At 43.7% G+C, this 27,814-nt stretch overlaps 1 protein-coding gene and 1 long non-coding RNA gene across 2 annotated transcripts; one reads left to right on the top strand and one right to left on the bottom strand.

The window, feature by feature from the left end:
• Positions 1 to 27,340, bottom strand: GXYLT2 (glucoside xylosyltransferase 2). Its single transcript, XM_059715797.1, has 7 exons — positions 27,087 to 27,340; positions 16,923 to 17,112; positions 16,549 to 16,680; positions 9,584 to 9,835; positions 8,610 to 8,733; positions 5,671 to 5,843; positions 1 to 4,763 (listed from the first exon to the last, which is right to left on the bottom strand). Exons 1-7 carry the CDS (start codon positions 27,272 to 27,274, stop codon positions 4,581 to 4,583), a joined length of 1,242 nt encoding a protein of 413 aa, XP_059571780.1. The 5' UTR covers positions 27,275 to 27,340; the 3' UTR covers positions 1 to 4,580.
• Positions 12,826 to 17,911, top strand: LOC132244500 (uncharacterized). The gene is made up of 2 exons (XR_009456007.1): positions 12,826 to 14,015; positions 17,406 to 17,911. It is a non-coding gene; the product is annotated as an uncharacterized LOC132244500 (long non-coding RNA).
• Positions 27,341 to 27,814: the final 474 nt, after the last annotated feature.

The following is a 27,814-nucleotide window of genomic DNA, read 5'->3' as shown; positions in this document are numbered from 1 at the left end:
TTTGCTTAAAAGTTCATTTATTTATGTTGCAAGCTGAAGAATCATAATCAACATAGAAATGCACTGTTATGCCTCCTTGGGAGCTATACATAATTGGTGCACTTATCAAATAAAAATATAGAAGCAATTTAAATGATACAGAAATGTCACAGAAATAGGTCATAGCTCTTCACACATGCTCACTCTGGCATGCACACACATCACACTAAAAGTTTCCAGTTTCTATCTGTAAAGAATAAAAAGGATAGTACAGCTATCTAGCTCACTTAACCATGTGCAGCCAGATAGCCTCAAAAAGCCCTCATATAAAATGATACAACCTACTACACTTGATCTTAGCCAAAAGGTTGAATGCTTCTCTTGCTGAACAATGTGCATTTGTATTCTGACACTTCCTTATGGCTTAAATAGGACTAAATGGAAGTGCTCAGCAGCAGTCAGTATTAGACCCTTGTCTAACTTTAGCGAGTTCAAGTATAGCAGAACCAGTTTAAAACATGGATATTTGGCCCTAACCCTTCAAAGACTCATACACACACTTAACGTTACACACTGGGGTGAACCTACTGATTGTAATGGTCCATTCATGTATGTAAGGTTAAGCACACGAGTCACTGTGCAGGATCTGGGTCAGTATTTAAACAACAAGGGCACAGTTCTTTAGAATGGTCCACACTGCCTGGTTCTGACTCCAAAGGGTGAATTTGTATAACTAACATGGTTAATGTGCTAAAAGATTAATTTATATTCATTTACAAAAAAAAAAATTCCATTTACTCTTACAGACATACCTTATTTATGCACATACCATACTCACCATTTACCCAAAAATTAGCAATCAAAATGAGGAAGCTGATTCTGAACAGTTTAAAGGGGAAAAAAAGGTCTTAATTTTGTCTTCCCAAAACATGGAGTGTGTCTTATTTTGGGGGGGGGGGGGGGGAGGGCTTGCGGCATGCCAATAAATATGAGAACACATTGTTCTTTTTCATGTTATTTTTCAGTCTGGTATATGAACAATAGTGTTCAGGTTCCATTACTTTTGTAATTACCAATGCAGTAATGTAATACATAAGAAGAGGGAAAAAAGATATAAATCCTATATAAGTATTTACATATTTCCATGATTAAAATAAATGAAAGTTAATTTACAGGTAATAAGAAATGATTATTAAGTATAGATTGTTTCTAAACAAGCGTAATATTATAACCAACTACTGTTAAACAAGACATAATGTATTTTTGGATGCAGTAATAACACATACATTAATAATTCTTATTGGACAATGAAATAGTTTAGATAATTGTTTTTAAAAAGGATTTGGAGTTTTCAAATTACAGCTCAGTTAAAACTTTTTTTTCCAGAAAAAAAAACACAATACAACACTCCTCACAATTTTTTCCCCGTATTTTACATCACACACAGATATTTTCATGTTAAAAAAAACATACTTCATATAGGTTTCTTAGTTGTCAATAATGTAATATTGTTCATTATAAAAAATATAGCACCTACTGTAAACATATCAAACACAGTTTAAATCCCCCATGATTTCCTAAGTAATAATGCCTTTATTTTATGAAGACCTCCAGTCTTTTGTTTAATTCCTTCATTATAATCTACTCACAGTTTCAGGTTCTATTAAATCTTAATGCATAGAATCATAACCTACTAAATTCTGAGAGTTAGGAATTATAAATATTATATGCCAAATGACTTGACTTTCTAAAACGCAGTTATAAGTTCCTGGGTAAGGAGGGTTTTGCTGTGCAAACTTTTGTGGCTTGTAGGTACTAAAGAGATGAGCAATTTTTCAAAATGCCCAGAACACCTAATCTTAATTTAACCTGACCAATCAACTCTCATTCTTATCCTGATTTAAGAAATAAAAATTATCTAATAGTTAAGCTCTTAATTTAGCCAACACCAAATGTTTAAGTCTTAATCAGACCCCAAGAAATCATGAGATAATTTTGAAGTCATGAAACTTTAAAAATACGTTGCAGATTCCTTTTGTTTGCCTTCTCTCTGAAAACTTAGAGTGCATCTAAATCAACTTTGCAAGTTTTTCTCCATAACCATAACAGCTTGAACTTTAAAGGGCAACTGAAATTCTAACAAAAAAAAGAGAAACACCAAATAGTGCAAGACTCGGTAAAAATGAGAGATGGTAACACTGTCCCACTTCAGTTTAAATGCTTTTCTGGTCCCTGCGTAAGAGGTATTTCTGGGCTTCGGATCAGGATAACTGCAAGAAAACCTCAGCCCTTTTCTGGTCAATTCTGAACTCTTACAGAGCAAAGAGTATATGTTAACATGAGAAACAAGTGCAAACTGTTGTAGGTTTATTAGCCCCTTAGCAAACAAGAGTGCAAAACAGCAACTATCTGTTGAAATTCTTAGACCTAGCAAAGACCTGTGATGAAACCACTGTCTTCAAGAGGCCCAAGACTTTCTACTTGTTGTTCTGGGCTTCTACAACCGATCTTACTCCACTTGGATGCTTTCCTAGTGACACTGTCCAATGTGCGGTATGTCACCAGTGCATTCACACTCTATATATTCAAAAAATGTTCCTGGGTAGGCACTTACTGTTATGTACAACCAATCTGTTTGGCAAACTTAACTGCCAATAAGCATCATGTTTTCCTTTTCCTCACTAGCCAGGTGTTGTCTCAACAGTCTTATCACGTGGTGGGAGGCAGCAAGCCTGATGTTGCGAGAGGAGAGGGGTCACCTCTGCTGCCAACTAAAAGGATTTTCTGTTGGTATGTCTTCCCTTATGAAACCGTGCATCATCATGAGTGATAAGAGTGGTCGTGCCAATGCTGCAGTCTGTTTGAACTTCTGTACTCTAAGAAACAGCTCGTGCCCATACCACTTATCAGCCATGAATGATAATTATAAAAGTCTAGAAAACCACTGGCATGACATATATTTTATATGCAATCTTTAGTGATTTTCTCTTTCATTTCAGAAAACCTCTCCTGGACTCTTCACATACTCGATACAAAGCAAATAGCTTCAGGTGACCATAGAACATTTTTGCTGCACGTGACTCCCAAGGTTTTCACTTAGGAAATGTCTTCCAAGCTGGTTGTTGCACTATGTTCCCTTAAAGGTTTATTAGCTCCTTGTTCCCAAAACATCTCCCAAGCACCTTTTGACTACTGCAAGTTTCAATAAGGTCCTGTATGTGCAATACTGTCTGCAACCTCCAGTCTGTAACTAATTACAACATGAATATGCTTTTGACATCTAATCTAAATTAAATATTTTAAATAAAATAAACAAAGCCATCTTGTATCCCATTTTACTTTAAGGCTATTAGTCAGAATCCTGGCACACACACTGAACTTCCAGGAATGAAAGTGCCAAGCAAAAGATATATCTTTATGTCCCAGAAGAGGAGGATTTTTGGCATAACAAAAAGGCAGTCAGAGGCAGCAGTCTCAGTAAGGTAGACTGGAGAGGGAGCTCTCAATGGAACAGAATTATTCCTGTGCAGTAAATAGCAATAGAAAGGGGTTTGAAGAAAGCAGATCAATTGTACCTGTTTTTGTATAGTTCATTCAGTGTTCTTTGACTGCTTTTAAAGTGATTAATAGGCAGGAGAGGTCATGCATTTCTTTCTTAAGACTGATGAAAAAAGGCCCAAACCCACACAAATGGGAATTCAAAGCAGACGGTTGAATTCCAGTCACTTTCATCAAGTAACTTAACACCAGTTCCAGGCACTGTATCTACCTCTAAATTCCTGTTCCTGTTTACTGCACGTTTTCTTACTTGCTTTAACAGCTGTCACCTCTCTTCCCATGTGAAAGGCCCTTACAGACAAGACAGGGAAACAGTGGCACTGCCTAGACGGAAAATGCTGTAAATGCAGAGAGTAAACACCTGGAGACACGTCTTTACTCCAGTCTCTTTCAGCTCAGGTGCCTCCTGCAGCAAAAGTAGGTGAACACCTTCAAACAGAAATACAGTTTTTAAGTAGATGTTTTCCAGTTACTGCGGTCACTTTTAACTAAGCCTGTCATGATTGCCTGAGAGCTTGTCACTGAACATGTTCATGACACCAGAGAATGTGTGTTCCTCTCTCTTTTAAGTTTTATATCTCCTGAGTGGCAAATACCTTGAAGTGACACCATCAAAAGAAATCTAGCCCAATATTACAATGTTGAGGGGAGAAAAGTGATACAATCTGAAATGAATAAAGATGCTCCCAGACTGAAAGAGATCTGCAGTGAAAATGGCTGTGTTTAAACAAATAAGCATTCCTCCAAAGTGTTTAAACCACAGCAAACCTAAAAAAGTGAAACACACAACAGAAGTGAAAGTCACCTAGTTCAAGGTGAGAGAAATGCAGGAAGTGAAAAAAGAAACTAGATAGTGACCATTTAAAGAGACTCGTTAAAACTCTTTCTATAGTAATAATCTGTGCGGGTATTAGCCAAACAGGGCGAAACAAGTGTTTGTTTATAATGTGGATTTTAAACTGATAGTGTTGCTTTAATTGATCTGCCTCAAGTAATTTGGATACAAAGATGAAAACCACCACATTAAATGTAGTTATCTCTGTTCAGAGCCTGTGGTTGGCCCCCACGTGGACAACAACACGATTTTCATAAACTTTCCTCATTGTTTTCTCAATCTGCTTCAAAAAAACCTGTGGTATTCGCCCACATAAAGTGTGTACAGTATCCAGAAACTTAGACTGAAGAGGGTAGAACAAGGATTGGAAGAGATTGTCTTCAAAGGGAAACTAAAGAGGAGAAAAAAAAAACCCCTGATTATTTTCCACAGCTTTAATGACATTTGAGAAGTGTAAACAGAATCAGGCTTTATAAGGCATGGCAAACTGGGTACCCTGGCTCCTGCAGACATCACCTGCCCTCAAGTCCCACTGACTGGAGACATTTGGAAACCATTTTTCAAATCCATTTTAAACTACTGCTTTTCAGAAAGTTTTACCCAGACATGTCTGGCTTGGCTCACTTCACAGAACTGCATTTCAGTGCCATTATTTAAAAGTTGGCTAATGAGGGGACATGGTGGAGGTTATAACATAATTGCTCATAACAGGAGATCCACTTTCATGGAGAGGTGCGAGGCACCTGTGGCAATCTTTGGGACTACAGAGCACTATGTCTTATGCAGACAGTGCCTCTCCTCGTGGGACTGCAATGGAAGAGGAGCTGTTGCGATGATTCCCTACTTCAGTCAACAGCTGGGACTTTCAACCCCAGACACACAGACCTGTAGTATTTGAGCTATGAGTAACTGCATAATCTGGTAGCAACAGTAGGCTGTTATCCTAGAGAAGGACTTGACAAAAGCAAACAAAATGTAACAATGAAAAGGGAATTCAAACATGATCTTCCTCTTGCAAGCTAACAAGCACTTTCCACTGCCTTTTGAAAATGGATTGAAGCTCCCCTCACATACACACACATGCACACTCTCTCTCTCTCTCTATCGCTGTCTCTTTTAAATGGAACAGCCCAATGCACTCTGTTTATTCTGTGAACGTTGTGTCTACATAAAGCACTGATATTCTCAGTCTGCTATCTTGGAAGAGGCAATCTGTCAAGTGCTCTGCATAAGGCTCCCGCACTGCTTTGTACTTTGAAATAAAAAAGAATCATCTGTGTCAAAAACAGAATACTCACATCACGTATCACTTCATATATTGCCTTGAATGTAGGCTGCTTGTCATCATGGTAGACGCCTCTATTTCCATGCAGAATAGAGATGCCGTCTGTTTCGGCTCCTTTACAGTTACTCCCATACATACAGTGATCTGGCCGGTAGTTCCACTGACAAGGAAACACGTAAAGATACTCTGGAAATACCAAGTCGAGAGAGAAAAAGAATGATACGCTGAGCAAAATAAGTGCTGCAAGTTAATCATGGTTCTGTGGAAATGGCAAGGATGTCAATCAGGATAATTTTCAATAGCTGAGGATAACTGCCTAGATTTCCATCTGTTTTGCTCAAGAGATGACCAAGAGTGATCATCCACTACAAGGGATTCCCAGAACAAACACTGCATCATATTTATTCATGAATACTGCTCTTGGGATCTGCACGGTCACTAGCAAACAAAGCCAAACTACACATGCCGTCATACATTCACCTTCCTTCATCTGCTTCAAAAGTGACCCAGTTACTCACAGTATCGTACAACCTGGCTCCTCTCCCTAATACTCTTTTCTTGACTCTGCACATCGTCATCTTCTATAACAAGACTATGACAGAACACGACAACTTCTGTGGGTCACCTTCCTGCCATGGCAGCAGGGGTGTGCCACACTGGTTGTTACTCAATGCTGACAGACTCTCAGCACCACCACAAGGACTGGAGACTGAACAGTTCACTTGGCTTTTCCTTGAGCTTCACTAGCACTGCCCAGTCCCTGTGTGAATTTACATGGGGGTAGAAGAAAAAGCCTAAGGAAAACTCCTCCCATTTACTCACCAGGGTTTCTCATGAACAATTTCCATTTGGTCTGATGCACCTCATGCTTAGCTCTGGTCTGAAGGCTCAGGGCTAGAGTCCCTGGAGATGCACTGGTCCATCCATCCCCAAACCTAGTGATGTCAGTGGGAGCCTTTCCAATGACTCCAGCACTCTAGATTGGGCTCTTTATCAGCACGATGGCAGTGCTCCATGCTTGCACAAACACAACTTCATGCTGAACACAGGTGTTGCTTATCAGCTTTTACGTGCGTCACCCACCAGTTTTTCTCTCCCTATCTCCCACATCTGTGATGCCAGTACTTGATTTTTGCTTTCAGAACTAGACCCTGATCTCAGTTAATATTTATTTCTTGAAGTCTGTTAATATTAGAGCAGCTTTGAGAAGGGGTGGGAGGTGTATCTTTTCAGGAATTCTTATTAAATTCCTTTTATTGCTTTACTTTCCCAGGTTATTTCAGTGGAAACGGGTTGGTTTTTTTCAGGTTAAGTAAATTTGTGTATTTTCAGCTAATGCACAGATAACTCAAAGGGAAGATGTACAATAGGTTTGTACAATGACCTAATTTTCCATCTCTAATCCTGAGTCTGAATGAATAGATCTATAAAAATGGCATTGGAAGAAAAATGCATTATTTGTTCTGAAAGGGTGAAAATACTGTATACATTAGATAGTTTCTAGAGTGCAAATCCAGCACATTATTCTTGAGACAGGAATGTGTGGGTTATATCCGTTATTGGACCAACTGCATAGCTGGGAGAAATACATACAAGCTTTTGGGTACTAGGAACAGAGAAAGAGTATGACCATGTCTCTCTAAACAATTTCCTGTAATTTGGGGCTTTTCCACCAGTTATTTTTGTGTTCAAGTCTCAGCAAACAAGAGTGTATATTTTAAAGTAACTGGTAACGTCAACCTTGTCAGTTTTAAACAGGATAGATTCTGTGTACATACATAGATGAAGCTAATTAATATTATGAAACTCAGCAGCTTTGAAAGTCAGGCCTCTTTAGAAGCTGAGCATCGAGTTGGGCTCATACCCTTTCAAAAAAATTACTACTCACTTTTGTTCCTTATGGTGTGATCCAGGCACACACGGTGAAGTTGAGAATCACTGCCTTATAGCATCCGTGGGAATATTCCAGAATCCGTGTTTCCATCCGTTTTCAATTTTTTCCACTTGAAAGCTATGTGGTACCCTGGAAGCTTGTCTATATCCCTCCCAACTGTACAACCGGACCAATAAAAGGTAGCTCCCATAAACATCCTTCCTGGACAGCTACAACATCACCCCAACTCTACCATGTAATTCTTTGTCAATTTGGGTGCATGGACACATATCTGCAGGTAATACTGTCCCTCTGCTCTCTGTTTTGAATTCTTTTAGGCTTGTGGGGTACTGCATCTGTCCTCTGATGATAAAAAGACTGCCGTGTTACAGTCCTGGAGGAGACAGGGCAAAAAGAGAGCACAAGATCCCGGATAGCTAGAAGTGCAAATGCATTTGTTGTGGAGTTCATCGAGGCTGAGTCACTCAGCCGAAGGGCCAGAGCTGCTTTTCTTTGAAAATCAAGGCTTGCAGCGCACATTGGTGAGGAGGGAGGGAACTATTTTTCAAGACAAACAACAAATGTTTTTAATCCTCTTTTCAGTGCAAAGTCAGTTTTCTGTCTATTGACTTCAACTCTGTTGCTTCTTTTATAAATAAAGGGATTTGGCCAAATTTTAGAAGATTGGATTTGGACAAAATTTGCCAATTTCAAATTCAGATAAACATCCATGATCATGGAAACAAAAGTGTTACTCAGCTGGGCCCTGATCCAGCAGAGCATTTAAATGCATGCACGACTAACTCTGGCCCATGATTTCACCATTATTTCATATTGTGCCCAGTAATCTTTTCCAGCCTTTGACATCTACACTGGCACTAAAATTTTAGGCCTCGGTCCTGTCAACATAACACACAAGAGTAATCCTACTGGGAGTAAATCCCATGTGCATACGGGTTAGCAGGACAGGAGAGTTGGGTTCTGCATTTCAGGTCAGAATGCCTATTTGTTCATCGTCATCATGTTACTGGATTTTACCTTTACAAACAAGTGCAAGTCCAACAGGAGTCATTACATACCTGGGTTAAAGTAAAAAATAATATTTAGTAGGTCCTGGTCTCCCCATGTAATGTAATTTTTGTATTTTTGGTATAAAGGGTACAACATTTCCTCCCATGTCAAGCCAGTTGGTATCATGCTGTTCTACAAGGCAGAAGGAAATCAGAGCAAGCAGTTAATTCTTTTCCAAACAGCAGTGCAATATTGCCACGGTTCGCTTGGGACCTACATGTTCTGAGCACTCTTCTAACCTCATCTCAGGCTATAGTAGTGACAAGGGGACATTTGGGTTTAGGCGGAAACTAAGCACATTTTGAAGGGCTACATTAACTAACTTCCCTTTCACAGCAAGAGAGGGACTGTGACTTTCAGGATTGAGTCTAAAGGGTCCATGGAGGTGTGCATAAAGATTTCAAGGACTGCTCCCGAGGCTACTTTGTATTTATTCATATTTCCTAAACACTTTCTCAGAAGAGGTGCCATGTGAAGAAGTGGCTATCCATTTAAGTAAAGATTCCACAGACTAGCCCTGAGACACGGAAAGACAGCAACGTAAAAACCACTGGCATGATTCACTTATTACAATGTCTTCCACGGTGTCACTCAAAATATGCTGTGACCTTGTATGTCTATCAGGGAAAGTCTTTTGCAAAGCACTTTCCATGCAGAACTGATTATCTTTGGCTTCCTTTTTTATGCATCTCTCAGATGGGACAGTTCAATTAAGTCACCTTTACTTTTGGTTTTAAGCCAGAGTTGAGTGCTCCAGCCTTTTGGGGATCACTCGCTTATGTAAGAAATTGCCCCCATTAGAATTTTTTTTTTTTTTAAATATTGGGAAATACTTTGATTAGTTTTTCTAAAACCTTGGGTTTTGATAAATTTGTTTAGCCTCCTTCTTATATCCTCTATGGCGCAAGTTGTTTTCTAGTAAATCACAGGCTATTAAAAAATAAGTACAAGCATGTCCTGTAGCATTTTGACCATTTCTCACCTTGAACTGCGTGTTTCTTATCCGAGTTAAATTCATCAACATGACTCCAGAATTGACACCAGTTGTTCCGTAGTAAGGGTGACGAGCAAATCGACTGTACCAGCCTATCTTTGGTATTTCGTGTTCTGGGGCCATGGCAGCCAGCTGTGTGGAGTTGAACTCTTTGAGAAAGCGCCAGATGTCATCGATAGGCCTCAAGAAGAGAACATCAGTGTCCACGTAGAGAAGAGAATCCACATCCTTTAAAATGACCTGTGGAGTTCGCAGGGTGGGAAGAGGTGGAAGGAAACCAGACAGACAACAAAAGGAAATTGATTACTGCACAAGAAGTGCTTTGGTTTTAAATGAAACCTCCATGCAATGGACAAAAGTTATTTACTCATACGAGACAAATGCTGTAACATATGGGACTCATCGGCAGCAGGTGGATAATTTTTTTTAAACAACTGGCATGGTAAAATAGGTAGAGTGTAGCACAAAAGAAAATCAGAGAGTCCACTCTTCACATAAAACAATAATCCACTTAGCTGTCATAACAACCTGAAATCTAGCCCACAAGGCCTATTTAATATTGATTTTAGTAATAAAACCCACACCATCTGTACTAGTTCTTTTAAAGACCAATAACTTGTGAGATTACAGTAAAATTGCCCATTGGTAGGAGATGGGGATGTAATTCTGGTTTATGATATGACTGCAAAGTTACTAACAAAGAAAAAGAAAATTTTGCAAATATATCAGCAGAATGTTCCAGGATTTTGGCATAAAGCTCTTTCATGGTCTAGCCATGCAGTCGACTGTAGGTCCTGATCCTATAATCAAGACTGGCAAGTATACGCCCCAGTGAAACGTCTGTAGTTCCAATGTAGAAAATAAAATTTAAGATGGTATATAAGAGTTTCTCACTTCCATTTCATCTTACATTTCCCTAATCTCTGCTGTTGGCTATTTTTCCTGCTACAGTCTCCCACTCACCACATTTAAATTGCACGCAGTAGGTGACATTCAAATAAAGCATTTCCATATGATTTTTCTAATTTTAAAACAGTAGTTAAACAGTAGGCCACCAGGAATGAAACTTTAGTTCTTTTTCCCTTTTTGGAAATGTGAAAACTTCCTTCCAGGCAAACAAATCTCACAAGGATTGAGCAGCACCGATTCTGAGCTCTGCTACAGCACTAAATCAGGAGAACCACCCCAAAATCAGTCACCTTATTCTGGTGTAAAAGGAGGAGATTTAAGTCCCACAGGACTAGTGTATTCTTGCTGCATTATGCCCCCTTGTGGAAACCTGGGAACTTACACATTTACTCATAATTTTAGCAGGGGTGTGAAGAGCACTACAAGGGTGTGAAAATTCCTGACTTTGGCACCGAAGGGATATTTAGTTATTAGGTAAGCTTGAAAATCAGTTTTATTATAGTTCTCCCACACTTCCCTGATTACCACTTGCTAAAATTGCCCAACACATTCTCAAAGGGGCTGACATTTTCTAGCTTTGCTTTTAGCCACGGGCGGAGGTAAGGCCAAGAAAAGAAACAATAGTCAGCTGTCCAGTTCCAAAGACAAAGTTGTCAAACTTTCCTCCTTATTTAGATAACTTCAAAATCAACACAGCTGGTAAATGGGCCACATGAACAAGAACCAAATCCCTGAGTGCGGATTTGAATGGGATTTTCACCTGACTAAATGCGTACAGAATTTGACCAGCCATAGTAAAGCTTAATGCTGCACTTCTGACATCTCAACTGCATGTTCTCCCTGCCCAGCGTGACTAGCCCAGAGGTTGTCTGTGAATCTTAAACGGAGAGCAAGGTCTATAGTAACGGGCGTTATGCCAACAATCATTACAGAACCAGTGGGTTACAGACTACCGTCAGCTCTACCATAGTGCAGATTCTTTCTCACACATATTTTACTGGCCCAGAATATTTTTTTCTTATTGATGTGGTACCTGTTGTTATGAAAGAACAAGCCCTGCAACAACAAGGTATCAACCAACGATATTGTATTTTTTGTGCAATACTGGATTGCAAAATTAGAGGCTGGAGGCTCGGAGTCAGAACTCGTGGTGCCTGATGATAACAAGAACTGGGTCCTTCGCCTCTGTTGCTAGCTTTGGGAGACACCAATACAAGACATGCTAAAACACCTTTTCTGTCAGCTACCTTAGATGTTCTGGATATCACAGGTGCTGCTGCTGTTATCTGTTATTCAGTGTTGTTAGCTGTGGTACCCAGGAGCCCTATGCGTAGACCCCACAGAGCTAGAAAAGAGAGAGAGGGTCCGTGCCCCAAAGACAAGAGATAATCTAAGACCAAGAGATATCTCTGAATAAAGACAAAGAAAGGAGAGCACAGACACAATGAGACAATCATGGTCAGCATGGCAGGCAGAGGCCTTAGCACATCAACAGTCAAATTGCTGTCAAGTTTTTCTGTGAGCAGAGTTATAAGCAAGGTTTGGAAAGAACAAAAGAGGTGAAGGCATAAAGGAATCCATTCCTTTCACCCCTGATGGGTAACATGGGACACTGCTCTACACCTGACATGTTCCAGACAAGGAGCTACCCTTGCAGCAAACTTAACTTTAAGGACCTGCTCATATCCACTGAAATCAATGGGACTTATACATTTCCTTTAGTGGGCTTAAACCCATCCCTAAGCTGCAATACCTGCCTCAGAGCTTTGCTGAATCAGGGCATCCAATGGCCACTGGCACCACTCTTTGGCCCTTGCATTCCCCTGCTCCAGTGCACCACACTCAGCTCATATTGTCAACTGATTCATTCCCATCTCATCAGGTGCATGGCCCTGCAGCAGACACAGAGCAGGCTTCGAAGAAAGCAGTGCTATTTTAAGCCCTTCACATTTTCCTCTTTGACATCCAAAGTGTTAAAAGTTTTGCTCTATACTATCCTGGGCAGTATGAAGGGATCATATTCCTTCCTGAATGTGCACGTCACATGGGCTTGGGCAAAGCCCTTTATCTTTTTAGAAGAATCTGCCCGGGAGGGTTCCTCCTGTAACTGTACATGTACAAAGGATTAATGCCAGGGATAGAGTTTGGCCTTCGCATATCTAGTGCTCCCAATGTCCTCACAGTTTTGTGTAGTTCCACCAAGTCAAATGCAGTTTTTACATTAAACTAATCTAATGCGAGTAGGATTTAAAAGCACTTAAAGAGAGGCAAGCACCCAATTCACACTGGTAGGCAAAGGGTAGTGGGGCCCCCACTTTCAGATATTTCTCTTAAAAAATCCTGACTTAAAGGGCTCCTTTTAGTAATGGAAGTTCCCAAACAATCAGGATATTCTTCCCATTTATGTGCTGTCTGAACATGAAAAAGTAGGAACACAGGACTCCTCTTGTCCCTTCCTCTCCTGGAGAGACGCTTACCATTTAGAAGAGGATAATCTTGATGTTTTGCACAGCTGTATGGAGTTTTGCTAATAAATCTTTGGGGAGTTCCAGATAGAACGTGCTATATTTAGCCTGACACTTCAGTTAAATACTCAATTATCTGTAATTTGATTCCACAACTTCTTGTCTCTGTGGATTCTCCCTGTGTTAGCTAGGTTGGCAAGGAATAAGGTATTACTAATAGCACGCTGGTAAGTCAGCATATCCCGGTGTAATAAAAGGCAGTGGGCCAAACTCACGAGTGAGTAAATAAATGTATGCCTTGCCCAGAACTGGAGAACGAACCACAACCAGGATCACACATCTGTCACATTAGCATCTCCAGTCATGTTAATTTACTTGACTTAATTCACAATTCACAAGCCATTCGCTCAAGTTACAACAGGGGGGGGAAAAAACCTAAAGCATCCACACATCCAAGACATGCAGTTTTTTCACCTTGATGACTCGACATCACTCTCCTCCACTTCACTAGTGTGATCACAGGTTCATTAGCGCCTCTTTTCTCCCATGGGATAGTATTTTTACTACCCCTAGCACCTAGGAGCCCCAGGCACAAACCAAGACAGAGCAGGGGAGAACAAGTTGCACATCTCCAGAACATGGACAGTGTCTTGGAGATTGCTCCCCAGGAAGTGAGAAATGCAGCCCAAAAGACCTGGTAGGTAGCTAGATGGTACTGGCTAAAAATATTACTATTCCTAAAACACGGGGCTGCTCACAGCAGCCTGCAGCAGTGTCACTCTGCTGCCAACACAGCCTGAATATGCATAAGAAGCGACTCTTAGTATAATTTTGTTTTTGAAGCCCATTCTTTGAATTCATTTTAAGATATCCTTTGCCCTGCCGCTGCAGCTCACCTGGTTTGCTTTTACAGAGATGGACTGCAGCAAAAGCATCACTATAGATGTGATCTGAGACTAACCTGAGGTTCAATCCATCTTCACTGTGGCAGGATGATAATCATATGTAACATCCCTCCAGTAAAAAAGGAAACTTATGAGCTATAGGTATGTTCTCCTTAATGTTTTAATAATATTTTAGTCTCTAGTAGCATCTACAAATCAGGAATGCCAGAATTAGTGTGTCACTCAAAATGAAACATTTCATTACCAGCGCTTGTTTGAACGCATCACAGAGCCAAAGTCTTATTAGTAATAAACTCTGCATTATGATATTCTTGTATGAGCCCCCCGCCTGCAGCACACTTGCACATTTCTTTCCAGTTTCCAATGGCTTGTGGGTGTCCCAGAAGGAAAAAGGTGATTTAATTGGAGAAGAAAACCAAAAACGAGCTTGCAGCCTATGGCTCAAATTCTGACTTGTGAACAGCATATGCACAATAGCAGAACCAAGACAATCTGTTCAGCAAAGGAGCTAAGCAGACTAGGAGCTAAACTGCTTCTCCCTTGGAATGCTCCAAAAAGCCCCTTGCCATTAACATCCAAGATTTATAACCCGTGATCTCACAGGCTAGATCCTCAGCATGGCAGCACAGGATGGCAGCACAGGAAAGGAGAGACCAAAACCTGAGCCACCAACCTTCCAGTGCATAATTAAACATACTGGCAGCCAGACTCACAGCTGTAACATGCTTCTTGAGTGATGCCGCTGTCTATACACTGCTCGCAGCATCCCAATCCACTTTGGAGGAGGTCCTATGAAGGGTAAGCAGCATGAGAGGACAAAGGCAATGTCCACATTTGTCAGGAAAAACCGAAATCATCCGTTTTAGAACTGACGGATAAAGCGACTGTCCGAGGCATCCAGTGCAACTCAATTCCAGAACGCCTCTCAGGCTGCAAGCCTGGATAACAGAAAAGCAAGCATACCCTTTGCTGCTGCCTCAGCTATTTTTACCAGTTATTTTTCTTGCCCCACAACACTCCTTAATCTCATCCAAGCTCGGGCACTAGGAGAGCCAAAATAAAGCAGAGCCTTGATCTAAGAAAACAAAGGCACAAAGCTGGCTGCCACCAGCCTGACAACCCAAAGCATCTTGCTGTCCCCTCACAAACAAGATACACATGAAAAATGAGAGAACAAAAATTTGGGGCAATCTACATGAAACATCCTTGAAGGCCAACAAGCAATTGTCAAATACCATCTCCGCATCCTCTGCAGAGGAAACTCCATCTACCATTAGATGTAGAAGTCTCACCACTGCCTCATGCCAGAAGGGACTAAAAGCTCCTAAATCAGGGGTGGGCAATTAGCTGGGCCCGCAGACCACACAGGCGGTTTAGGGGAGCCGTCATAGGCCAGTCAGTACCCCTTCCCCAGCAGCCCAGGGCCCACATGCCCAGTGGGTCGTCCCCACCACCGCAAAAGTGCACAGCCCCAGCCCACTCTGGACTCGCCCCAGCTGAAACCCACACACAGCCCTGACCCCAGCCTGCCCCGCGCCTGCTCTGGATCGCCCGTCCATGCTGACCAGTTGCAGCAGAAGCTACTGCTTGGCACGAGGAAACACAGACCCCCCCCTCACCACTGCCAGGCCCTTTTTGCAGGCCAGACAAAGTCCCTCTGCAGGCTGGATCTGGCCCATAGGCAGGCTATATTTTGCCCACCCCTATCCTAACTGATAGGTACAAGGCAAAGCCTGGTCCACGGACGGCAGAGTTCTTCTTAAAACAGAATGACCCCCCAAATGACATCTCTGTTAAGAGAGCCAACATTGAGCGGTTTGTTTTCCTGGCACATGCAGAGATTCAGCTGGGGTACTTCTGCACAAGTCAAGGCTTTAGTAACAAAGGTTTGGTTTGTACTCAGTAGACCAGTCATGAAAGAAGCATTAAAGCTTCTGATCCCGGGGTCCTGCATGCTCCCAACTACCCCCTGCCACCTCTGCATGAACCCAGACAAACCCTGTTGTCTATTGCTGACTCTCCGTAGGAAACAGGCATCTGCTTTGGGGCATTCAAAAATCCTGACCCCCGTCAAATGTTATTATAGCATTGTTGACCACACAAGTCATTTTCTTACATAAGCGCAAAGCGAAAGGTTGAGGACCAGGAGGCACACTGAAGTCGGAGAACCCAGCATGTGGGCTTTTAAATGTCAGGATCCTTAGTGTCACATGTGGAATCCCACTTCTCAGACCCCTGGAACTGCAAACCTGATATAAAATGCATCACAGATATGTAAGGAGGGGGCCAGGGGAAAAGATCGCTGAAAGTATCTATTCTAAGCGGGAATAAATGGAACGGGGTGAAGCGAGCAATGAGAATCCGATGCTTGCATTGCATTGTCCAAAGAAGTGCTGTTTGAAAGGCAGGAAGCACCTGCCCAAGAAACAACACTAACCCTGACTCCAAAGAGGCTGAGCCAATGGAATTGGCATCAAGCAAGAAACATGCATTTTGTGCCAGGGGGAGGAATGATCAGATTGTTTTCTTAAGCAGAAAAAGTACAGATAAAGATGCCTTGGAACTGAGGTTTCAGCTTGAAAAATGGTTTCAATTTCATATTGGCAAAGCTCCTCACATTGGAACAGACACTGCTTACTCAGAACCTGTTTACTCAGAAAGTCAGGTGCCTTACCGGGAGAAAGAGGCGCTGGGCAGCACATGGTTTGAATAATTTTTTCCATTCCTGAGCATTTCCTACTGAAAAAGTGATTGGATAGATGTTGTATTCAAACTTCTTGGTGTATGAGGAAGGCCATTCTTGGAACTGAAAGACATGGGGAAAGGATTAGAATTCGAATAGACAGGGCAGGTTTCTGCAGTACCGTTGAAAAGTAAACACCGTTTTTTTTCCAAAAGTTTCTAGAGACAGACCCTGCATGCAATAAAAGGGAAACAAAGAGCTTAGCTGCTAATTGGGTGTCACGAGGGGTTGGTTTTTTTGATCAGAGATTTGACAGGTCACAAAAAACTGCAAACTTTTTTAAATAACAAAGAAGGGGAGCTTACCTTCTTCTCAAATTCTGGCTTAAGGGAATCCTCAGCAAAGACGTGAAACCGGAGCTTCCTGTTGCTAAAGAGAACTGCTGATTTCAGCATGGTAACGGTCTCTTCCAGCCGGTCGCCACATGCCACAACTGCCAGATGCATCCATTGCAGAGATGGAAGATCTTTTAAGTGTTTCTGTTCCCCAGGTCTCCTGAAAAATAGCATGTATGTGTGTCACACACAAATGCTTATTTGATGTAAAGGTGGGAGATTTGATCATTTTGAAAAACATCATTAGAAGAGCTTAACGGGAAAGGAAAAGGAAAAGGGAAAGGGAAAAGGAAAAGGAAGGTTTGTTGGAGCAGATGCTAGCAGAGCTCATTAATAGAATACAGAGCCTTTGTCCCCGGTTCAAATCAACAGTGTCGTTATAATTAAAATGTGAAGAAATCTGTTGGTTTTTTGTAATTGTATAACAGTTTTGTCAATTCTTCCTGTTTGCAGAAATGTATACTTCCATAGACACAGCGCAACTGGATTTGATATCATTGGCAAGTCAGTGCTTGGCTTGCAAAGAGTCACGGATGTTTTTTCTCTTGATCCAGAGAGGCCAGAAGGGGCTGTTACTGCCATTTGGTCTGACCTTCTGTATAACACAAGCCATGGAACCACACCCAGGAATCTCTGCAGCTACATCCATAACGTCCAGTTGTGCTACAGAAAGATATCCAGTCTGCGGTGAAAGATTTCAAGTGACTGAGAATCCACTGCATCCACAGAGCAGTTCCCCTCAATGTTAAAAAATGCATGCCTCCAACTGTCTGAGGATCCTGCTGCACTGTATTCTTCGTTTCATTATTTTTTTCAAAAGGACTATTTGCACACTCTAGAAATATTGTGGATAATGTAAGCAGAGAAAAGGTGAGGGATAGGTCTTTCATAGAAACCCGTTTATTTAAAAGTTTGTATACAATAATGTAAATATAAAATATATATTACAAAATTAAAAATTTTAAATGATTTATAAAGGGAATGTAGGTGTAAGAAGACTAATTCAGATCCCATTCACACCAACCATAGTGGGCTTTTCCCTGAACTCCCTGCATCTCATACCCTCACTTCAGTAAGGAAAGAACTGGGCCCATGGTGTCATTTTTAAATGAAACTAATGATGTCAGGGGCCCCTTTTTTAAAAGGAACCTTATTTTTAATGATTTCAGGGGCCCCTAATTCTAAAAGGAACTTTATAAATGGCTTGCTTTCCACTTTGTGGTAATCAGGCATCATTAACGTGTCTCAGGTTGATAATCGGGGATAGGGGGAAGATCAATGTGAAAAATGCAAATAAACAAAGGCAGTTTATTAAAAGTAAAAGCAAAAGAATACACCCCCCCCCCCCCTCCGCTTTAGGAGCATTTTTATCGGGATGAATTTTATTTGCGTTGCAACCTGAACTGCATTAACGTGCTGGTAGATGGATGCATAGAGGCACAGCAAGTAAATCACAAACATCACAATTATTACCGGGATGTTCCAAAGGATAATCATAGATCACAGCGGTACTTGATAGATCACTGAACTGAGGGCATCAATCTGTGCCTGTTCACAGCTCACGACGCACAAACTGACATGCACACAATTAATCAGTGAAGCTAAAACTATAAACAAAACTAAAGGCCTAAAGAAACAATGAAGAGAAAAAAATTACAATTAATAAAGTCCAGGTTATCTTTTTATGGAAACTAAAATAATGTCTATAATGACCTCAGCATTCAAACTGTTCTTCACACTTTGCTGGCTACACACAGCAACATATTTCATTAATGGTTTAAAAGTCTTAGGCTTTAGTCTTAATTAAACCCCAATTTCAACAGTGTATAAATAATGAAATACTACATTTATGTGAAGTGGTATTTACTTTCCAGCCTATTAGCGTAAAAACCATTGAATTATTAAAGTGAATAATTGGCTGCTGACACAGATCCCATATCTCCCCACCCCCTCCTCCTACCTATCTCTTTAATGTTTCCTCTTATTTGAGTCTTTAAATCAAGCCATATGCAGAAGGGGAATATGAATGCTTTGATATAGCTTACGGCCACAAACTTCAATGGGAGCAGGACTAAGCTGTAACCTTTTATTATGACATTTCAAGTCCCCGTGCCAAAGCTCAAACCATTGCTTTGCAAATTTTACCCAGTGCAAATTCTTTGCCAAAAATGCAATGACCTCAAAGTGAAACTTCCAAGACATGCAAAAAGGGTCTTCCAGCCAAGACAAGCTTTGCACAGCCTCAGCCTAAAGGCAGCCCTCATATGGTCTACGCCGCACAGCCAGCGCCAGCCTCCAGCCTCGCAGAATCTTACTTTTGAGTCCAAAGGATGCACGTACCACAAGCCCCTTTTCTAGACACAGAATCACGCTGTGCAGCTCCACCGTCAGGTTACAAAGAGGCAGACTGGACCAGCTCCTGCAAATCAAACAACTCCCACCACATATTGTCTGGTGGGCAAATATTTAGCTTGTGTAAATCAATGTCGCTCCATTAAACCCAACAGAGCTACATCCATTTACCCTACCCAAGGATCTTGCCATAATCTGAGACCTACAACACTAAAAAAAAACCAAAAAAACAACCCACAGGTCCCTGTCACTTGAACTAAAGGAGTAAGGTCGTTAGTGGGTAGTATTAGTAGTGGGATCATACCCTCTATAGGGAAAAGAAAGCCATTAGAGACTCACCCAAGACAAAAAAAAGGATAGAAGACCCCCGGTTAGCTCACTGTTACGCTGGAGCAAGAGTCTACTTTGAACTTGGACTAGGGTCTTGTACAGGGACTGAGTTTACTGAATCCAGCTACTCTGTATGGCGTCCTCTAATCAGTCACTTATTTAGTGTCTGAGTATTATTAGTTGGTGCAAAGGCATTTGGAAACTGAGAATTTTCTGACATTCACTCCGGTCAGAAACTGCTAATCAACCAACAAGAAGAATGAAGCAGATTAAATGCCTGAAAGGGAAAAAAAAAGTTTTAAGAAAAATGCATGCATATTTGTTAAATACCATGGTAACACTTCAAAGCAGCTGTACAGTGTAATGCAGTTAATGAAATATAAAGCAGCTTATAAAGCAAGAGAACAGATTCTGATCTCATTGGATTGGTAGGTTAACACACTAAGTGCTTTCGTTGTGACAAGGCCTGGCTTACGGGTGGTCCCAGCTGGACCGGGAACCCAGATTCCATTTCTGAACCTGAGGTCCTCGGAGGAGATGGGCAGGCCCCAAGTCGTCATGTTTTAGTTTCCTCATCTGTGACTTGGGGAGGAGAGTAATAGCTCCCTTCCTCACAAGGGTCTCCTGGGTATTAATTAGTGTTTGTAAAACACTTGGATGCTGCAAAGCACTAGATTATTACTATTAGCAAACGCAGTGTTTGTATACTTGTTCTCATTCATTTTTATTCCAATTTATTGATCGCTGAAGGAGCCCACTTTTTGGCATGAGAATTTTATCTTTTTTTTCCTATTTAAATGAATGTTTTATGGCATTTTCAAACACGACAGTCAAATGGATGTGTAGAAAAGGGCGTTTGATGAATTTTACGGCAGCAAGCTGAAGTGATTACATACATAGTGGGCGCGTCTACACAAGACGCTACTGCACAATAGCATTGGCAGGCACTAAGCGTGATGCGCCGCTCCTGTGCAGTAGTAACGGGCTACTGCGCACTGCTCATTGTTACTGCTCAGTAGCGCCTGAAAAAAAACGTGCAGTGATGGTACTGCACAGGAACGCCAGTTACTGCACGGTCCACTGCTCATGTAGATGCAGCCAGTGTTACCTAGATCACCTTGACTAAGCCAATAAATAACCTAGTTTGTGGATGTCATTGTACATGGGAGATCGCTTAGGAGGGAAAAAGGGGGAAACAACAACTTGCTCAACAGAGGCATAAAGATTTGATGCAGAACAGATACTTCCAAACTGTACCTATGCTGTATTAGGCCGATCTTAGTATACAATGAAGAAGGTAAATTGCATACTAGTCCACGAGTAGAGAGAGGTAGTTAGGTGTGCTAGTCTGAAATCAAGCAGAAGGCAGGGCAGGGTGACACCTTGAGACTAACTCATCCAGGCGGTAGATGTTGCATATGAAAGTTCATGCCTCTCTGAATGAGTTAGTTTTCAAGGAGCCACCCTTCCTTCTGCACACCAATCCAAGTAAATGTAGCTTTGATTTTAAGCACCAGGATTTACTGTTAAGTATGTACTGCCCTGACACTCTCTGACAAGCATACCCCTAAACATTCTGCATCAATATTTAAGCCAGCTGGGTTAGCATCCAACAAGATATTGTGATCTTAGCAAGGGATTGATCTTCCAAGGAGGCAATATCATCAACCCTTGCCCTGGTGCCTAAGGGCATTTATAGATGTGATCCAGGGAGGGGGTGGAGAAGCGGAGGTGCCGTGCTAATTAAAAGTGCCTGGAGTGTCACTTGTATCAGCGTCCCCATGCTGCATAATGGAAGCAGGGCACTTTGAACTAAAGCTCGTTGAACGAGTTTTAGTTTACAGTGCCCCACTGCCGGTTTTCAGCATGGAGACGCTGATACAAGTGACACTGGGGTCTGCTGGAGTGCGGTAATTACCATGCTCCGGCAGACTCGATTAATCAAGCCTGCTCCGATATGCTGTAAAGACAGCCTGTTGGAGCAGCCCCCCTGCACATACATAGGACCTCAAAGCGGTTGCCTTGAATACTGTTTATATACATGGGGTTTTTTTGACGGGAACAAGGATGTTGGCATCGTGGCAAGAGGCTGAGTCCCTAAGCACAACAGTACGTGTTTCGACTCCATGGAGTTTAGATCAAATCTAATTTTCTTGTGAGTCACAGCCTGAAAGTCTTCAACACAATCAATCCAAAACCTATAAAGAACCAAACTAGATCCAGAAAAACAACACACTCCCTACTCCTTACAAAGCCCGCTGATTTCTTCAGGTCTTCAAATTTGCTCTTTAGAGACCGATAAAAATCTAAGCAACATTCCTACATGATGTTTTTATTTAAAAAACAAAAACTAAAAATTGCTAATGGCTCTCAATATAAACAGGCTCAGGCAATACACTGACTTACAAGGAAACCCATCCAGAAACTGGTGGTTTTTTAAATACATAGTTTATTAAATAATAATACATTTATTAAATGTATTCCTGTTAGTCAGCCATGCACCAATGCCCCATATGCAGCTGCAATTACAGTAAAAGACTAAACTGTTCTCACACACTTTAAAAAAACTGTTCTCGTCTCAGCAGAGCTAATTTGTCTGGGCACAGCACTGCATGGATGTGGCTGTAATGCTTCTGGTTCTGGAGGTAGACATGGGTTCCCTTCAGAATGGGAAATAGCATAACCTGCTGTAGGTGATCCTGCCTTTCAGCAGAGGTAATCTTCCTGCCTGCAGTGCTACACTAACAGCAGCTATATCTACAGGAACCAGAAGCAGGGTAGATTCCTCCTGATCCCAGAGATCTGTGCAACATCTGGAACTGGGGCCTGGACTTTGCCCTCTAAAAGTGGACAGGCTTCAGGCCAGGACCGCCAGGACCTAAGACTTCTCCTTGTCAGTAGTCCCACTAAAGTCATGAAGTCTGCTCTTGTCCCACTGAAATCATAACGACCGCTACCTACAAGATAAAGGAGTAGCAGGACCGAGCCTTCAACCATCTATTACAACATAGTGCAACTTTAAAAGCAAATTCGAACCTTACAAACAATCCTCAACTTTAAAAGAAGCCAGCAAAAAATCATTCAGAGACCACGAATAACCCATATTAGACACTTGAACAGCTTTGGTGCTGCTCCTTAGACCTTCAGTAGCTGATAAAATCAATGAAGATCTGACCACTTAAAAACTAAGACTACTTAAAAAACTTGATAGCTAGCGTGGTTTAACATTCTGGGGTAGAATAAGTGGCACCAAGTGATATGCTAAAATTACAACCTGCCCAGGCTACACAAAAGATGAAGGCATGTTTACTATTCTCTTTTAAAAACACACATATACACATTTTTTTTCCTATCAGAGACAGGGACTGCGATTCTGTTCACACAGGCCAAGAGCTGTATTTTGCTTACATAATTAAGCGAATTAATTGATTCTAAGGCAATTAATTGCTCTAAGGCAATTCAAATATCCACCCTCTTTAGCCCCATGGAGACACGGTTTAAGTCCCTTAGGATCATTTGAGCAGGTCATGTTGTAGTTTATGTCATCCTTAACTAGCTTAAAGGAATTAAGAGTGTGGTTTCCATCAAGATTTTTTTTTTTCAATTTTCAATTGAGCTTTTCAATTTTTCAAAGGAGTTTTTCAACCCCATTGAAAAACCCCATTTTTTGCCCAGGAAGATAGTATTATTTGGTGTATTATGGTAACCATAAGGCTCTGGATTCTTAAAGCAAGTTTCCTAAACATATCTAAGGACTTGTATTAATTCCGTGAGAGTCCTCGTGCTTAAAGTTAAATAACTTGCTGAATTAGGGCCTGTGTCCGCAGAAGTCCTTTAAGCATGAGTCTTTCTACTGACTTCAAGGGACTTTGCACCTGTCTTCATTAAACCTTGCTGTAGTACAATGGGAGTGTTGTAGCCACGATGCAAATGATCCAGGAAATATGCATGATCTCTTTTACTCAGCCAAGCTGTACAGTTGGGAGAGATGTTAGATAAGCTGTTGGGCACAAAGCCTCAGGTACGGGGCAGCAGCCTAAGCTATGTACCAGAAGTTAATCACCAAAAATACTCTGCTTCTCCATTAAGCCAAGCAGATCACCTCTGCCCCATGCTAGGTCCTCAGCAAGCTAGGGAGGAAGTAGCCTGTACTAAATCTGGGGCTTTCAGTAGTTTTCTCCTTCTAGAAATAAGGATATATTTTTCAGACGTAACAACTTCAAACCACGCCACAAATTTTAAATTCTTCCTGAAGCAGACCCCCACTTAACCTTCAGCAGTTGTTACCTTGCTTTCAGTGCAGCAAGTGGTGTAGGAAGAAACTACTCAGGAAGGGCACAGTGTCAGTCCTCTTCCCTTTAAAGTCCATGATGCAACTCCTCCGGTCTGCAAGGGAGCAGGAGCAAACCCTTCGAGCCCAGAAAATTAGTCAAAGCAGAAGAAAAGTCAGGGTTTAAATATGGCACCATTACTTTTGTCCTTTATAGTGCCGATTACCAATGTTCCCTGGTGCAGACCTTGTAAAAAGTACTTGAAAAGTCAATAAAAAATAAAACCAAGATAATGTCAGTTTTTACAACCGAAAGATTATTCTTATTCATTGAAATGGGAGGGATGTTTACTCTCTTCAGAGGAGTTTTATTGTTTCTCTCTTCATTCCTTCAGTGTTCTCCATGATTACCATGATAATCTAAGATATGCTCTGAAGAAAAATGATTCAGGAGGTACAGTTGCTAATGGAAATTATCCTGCTTTAATACATCCATTTGAATTCCGTAAGCACTGCTGACACTCCAGATGATACGGTGCTTGTAAGGAAACCACTGATTTAATAAGTTAAAGCATAAACTCTTGAAAGACAGGGAAGAGTTTCATCCAGAACATTTCAGTGAAATGCCAATGCAAAGACCCACAACATTTATTTGATAGATGGGGCCATCCTGAACATCAAACAGTGACGATGAGGATGCAGAAATAGTTTTCTGCACGCACTTGTCTGAATTATGAGTGGGTTTTCTTTTTTTAATGTTAAGCATAAGAACATAACAACTGGCATTTACTGGGTCGGACCACTGAGCTGAGCCTGAGGGTTTCTGTGAGCATGGCCCACATGGAGCACACGGCGTGGAAGTCAATGGGCAGCAAGCGCCTGGCGAGCAACTGCCCACCAAGGCAGCCTGCAAGAGCCCACCCGCCACAGGCGGCATGAAGCAGCCGCACCACTACTGACCTGGCACCGTGGCGCTGCACGAGATCCGACCCTACCAGAAGTCAACGGAGCTACTGATCCGTAAGCTGCCCCTCCAATGCCTGGTGCGCGAGAAGGTGCAGGACCAAGATGGACCCGTGCTTCCAAAGCTCACCTATCATGGAGCTGTAGGAGGCCAGAGAAGCCTACCTGCTTGGGCTCTTCGAGGACACCAGCCAAGCCCATCACCATCATGCCCAAGAGCATCCAGCTGGCCGGCCACATCCACGGTGAAAGGGTGTGACGGACCATAGTACCTCAGCAGGTAGCAAAGACTTACCTGTGTCACACAGCAGCAGAGAGAGGAGGCCAAAAGGGAGAGCAAACTGGGTCTGACTCTTTCCTCCCTCCCTTGCAGCCTCCTGCATTTCAGGTCTAGGAAATTCTCATTCAAAGGCTGTCTCCCTAACTCCCGTGCTCAATAGCTACCAATGCTCTTTTTTCCTCCACCAATGTGTCCAAGCCCTTTGTGAATCCAGCTAAACCCTCAGCATCCACAACTGGTTCGCACTGAGTAAACACTTCTTTCAAGCATCTCTTTTCCATGCAGATCAGGCCTGGCTCTTCAGCGCCTTCTCCTACAGAAGCCCCTCCATGCCGCTCATCATCCTCATTGCACCATCTCCAGCTCTCCTTCTGTTCCTCTCTCCTTGGCAGCTTCCAGCATTTCAAACCAGCATCTAAGGGTCTTGTGATATGGTGAGTCTGGGCAGCTCCTGGAGCAATTCACCTCTCGACCATCCACACATCAACACCTGCAACTGGTTTGAATCACAGCATAATAAAGAAGTAAGGCTGGAAGGGACCTCTATAGCTATAGGTTATTTAGCTCGACCCCCTGCATGAGGCAGGATCATCCCTATGCAAACTATCCTGCACAAACAGATCGTGGGGCCGAGCCGTACTGCTGTCCACCACATCCACATCCAGTGAGCAGGGGTAACCCTGATGGCCCAAACAGCAGCCACAGCATTGGGATCAGGCAAAGACAGCAGACGGCAATGGTTTCCCTTCTGAAAAGCCACATATATCCCTCGAGGGTGCGGTGACACAGCAAGTACAGGTCGCCACTATACCAGCCCCCAGACAGGTCTGCAAGTCCTCAACGGCGGATGAACATGTCAGAATCTCAACGGCTGTGAAGGCAAACGAAGGGCTGCAGCAGAACGAGATCCCCAGTTGTCTTGGTCTCCTTCCCGTCAAGGTCCTGTCCTGCCACGAGCCGCTAGGAGGGCCACGTGCAGCAGCTTCTCCACGATAAAACCAAGTCACGCGCAGGCGTCCTCTGTGAAAACCTCATGATAGCAACAGGAGACGGAAAAGCAGTGTGTCGCGGACCAAAGCAAGAAACCAGAGCCACCCACCCCACATAGACACACACGTCCGAGCGGCAACGAAATCAAGAAACCAGAGCCACCCACCCCACATAGACACACACGTCCGAGCGGCAACGAAATCAAGAAACCAGAGCCACCCACCCCACACACGTCCGAGCGGTGGCAGAGTCTGTCGATCCTGCACAGGCCTCATCAGCTGTCGTGCAAGACGGTCATCCTCGACTGCGAGGGACTGCCGAAGAAGAGGAAGATCCAAACACGCCGCAGATCATGGTGAGCCCCCACAAGTGGCAGCAGCGCTGTCGGTGGCGGCGAGCGGGGAGCTCCCGCAGGCGGCCACGGTGCTGTCGGCGGCGGGGAGGGGCGGCAAGCGCCAACCGGCGGTCGGCAACCACCCGCCGTCGACAGCAACCAGTGGCAATCGGGGACCGCCCGCAGACGCCACGGGTGGTGTTGGTGGTGTGGGTGGTTGGTGAGCAGTGACCGCTTTTTGCAGGGGGTGCACGGCCACGCTCAGGGGGCACACACGCACCCGCGACGTGTCAGTCCGGGAGGTTGCTCAATGAGTCACGAGAACAGTCTCCTTTCCGCCCCCCTTGACTTCAGGAATCGCGTGCCAAACTCCTCCGCCCGGTGGGACAGACCCCAGACGAGGTCCCCGCAGCCCGAAGCAACTTGCTCCGCGACGGACGGTCCCCGAAGCCGCGGGGAAGTTGTCGGGGGCCGGCGTGGCAGCGCTCGGGACGCCCCGGCCCGCCGGGGAGAGGGGTCTGGGCGCGGGGAGGGGATGGGAGAGGAGAGGAGAGGAGAGGGGAACTCCCCGGGAAGAGGCCGCCCGCCCCGAACAAAGCCCGCGGCGAAGCTTACCGGGCGCCCGGCCCCTTCCCGCGGCCGCGGCGCGGCTCCCTGCGGGCGGGCGTGCCCCGCGCCCCGGCCGGCGGCAGCAGCAGCGGCGGCGGCGGCGGCTCGTCCGCCTGGCCCACGACGAGGTAGAGCAGCAGCAGCAGCGCGCCCAGGCTCAGCAGCGCCGCCGCCACCTTGCAGCAGCGCCTCATCCCGCCCCGCACCGCCCCGCACCGGGCAGCCCGCGCCGCCGCCGCCGGGGAGGAGCCCCGGCCCGAGCCGCCGCCGCCCCTCCCGCGCCGAGGCGGGTTTCGCGGCAGGGACTCGCTGCGCTCGCTCGCCCCTCGCGCCGCCTCCTCCCTCCCTCCCTCCCAGAGCAACCGCGGAGCCTCCCTCTGCCTCCGCGCGGGGCGTGGTGCCCGAAACACCAGTTTTGCCAACTCTTGAGCGGGTCTCATGGGAGAGATCACACCTAGGGACGCCCTGCACAAAGCGGGTGGCAGTGGCTGGCACCGCTGGCAGTGGCTAAGGGCAGTCCCCGACCGTGGTCGGCCACCGCCGGCAGCGCCTGCAGGCAGTCGCCACTGGACAACCCCCTCTTGCCACCAATGCCGGCGGTATCTGCAGGCGGTTCCTGATCGCCATTGGCCACCAGCAACGCTGTTGATGGCGTCTGTGGGTGGTCGTCACCCGCCACCCTCCCCGCTTGCTGCCAACACTGCCGGCGGCATCTGCGGGCAGTCCCCAATCGC

The sequence above is a fragment of the Alligator mississippiensis genome, chromosome 12, assembly GCF_030867095.1.
Source record: "Alligator mississippiensis isolate rAllMis1 chromosome 12, rAllMis1, whole genome shotgun sequence".
NCBI classification, from domain to species: Eukaryota; Metazoa; Chordata; order Crocodylia; family Alligatoridae; genus Alligator; species Alligator mississippiensis.
The sequence above is the reverse complement of the archived record's forward strand: the minus strand, read 5'-3'. Positions and strand labels throughout refer to the sequence as shown.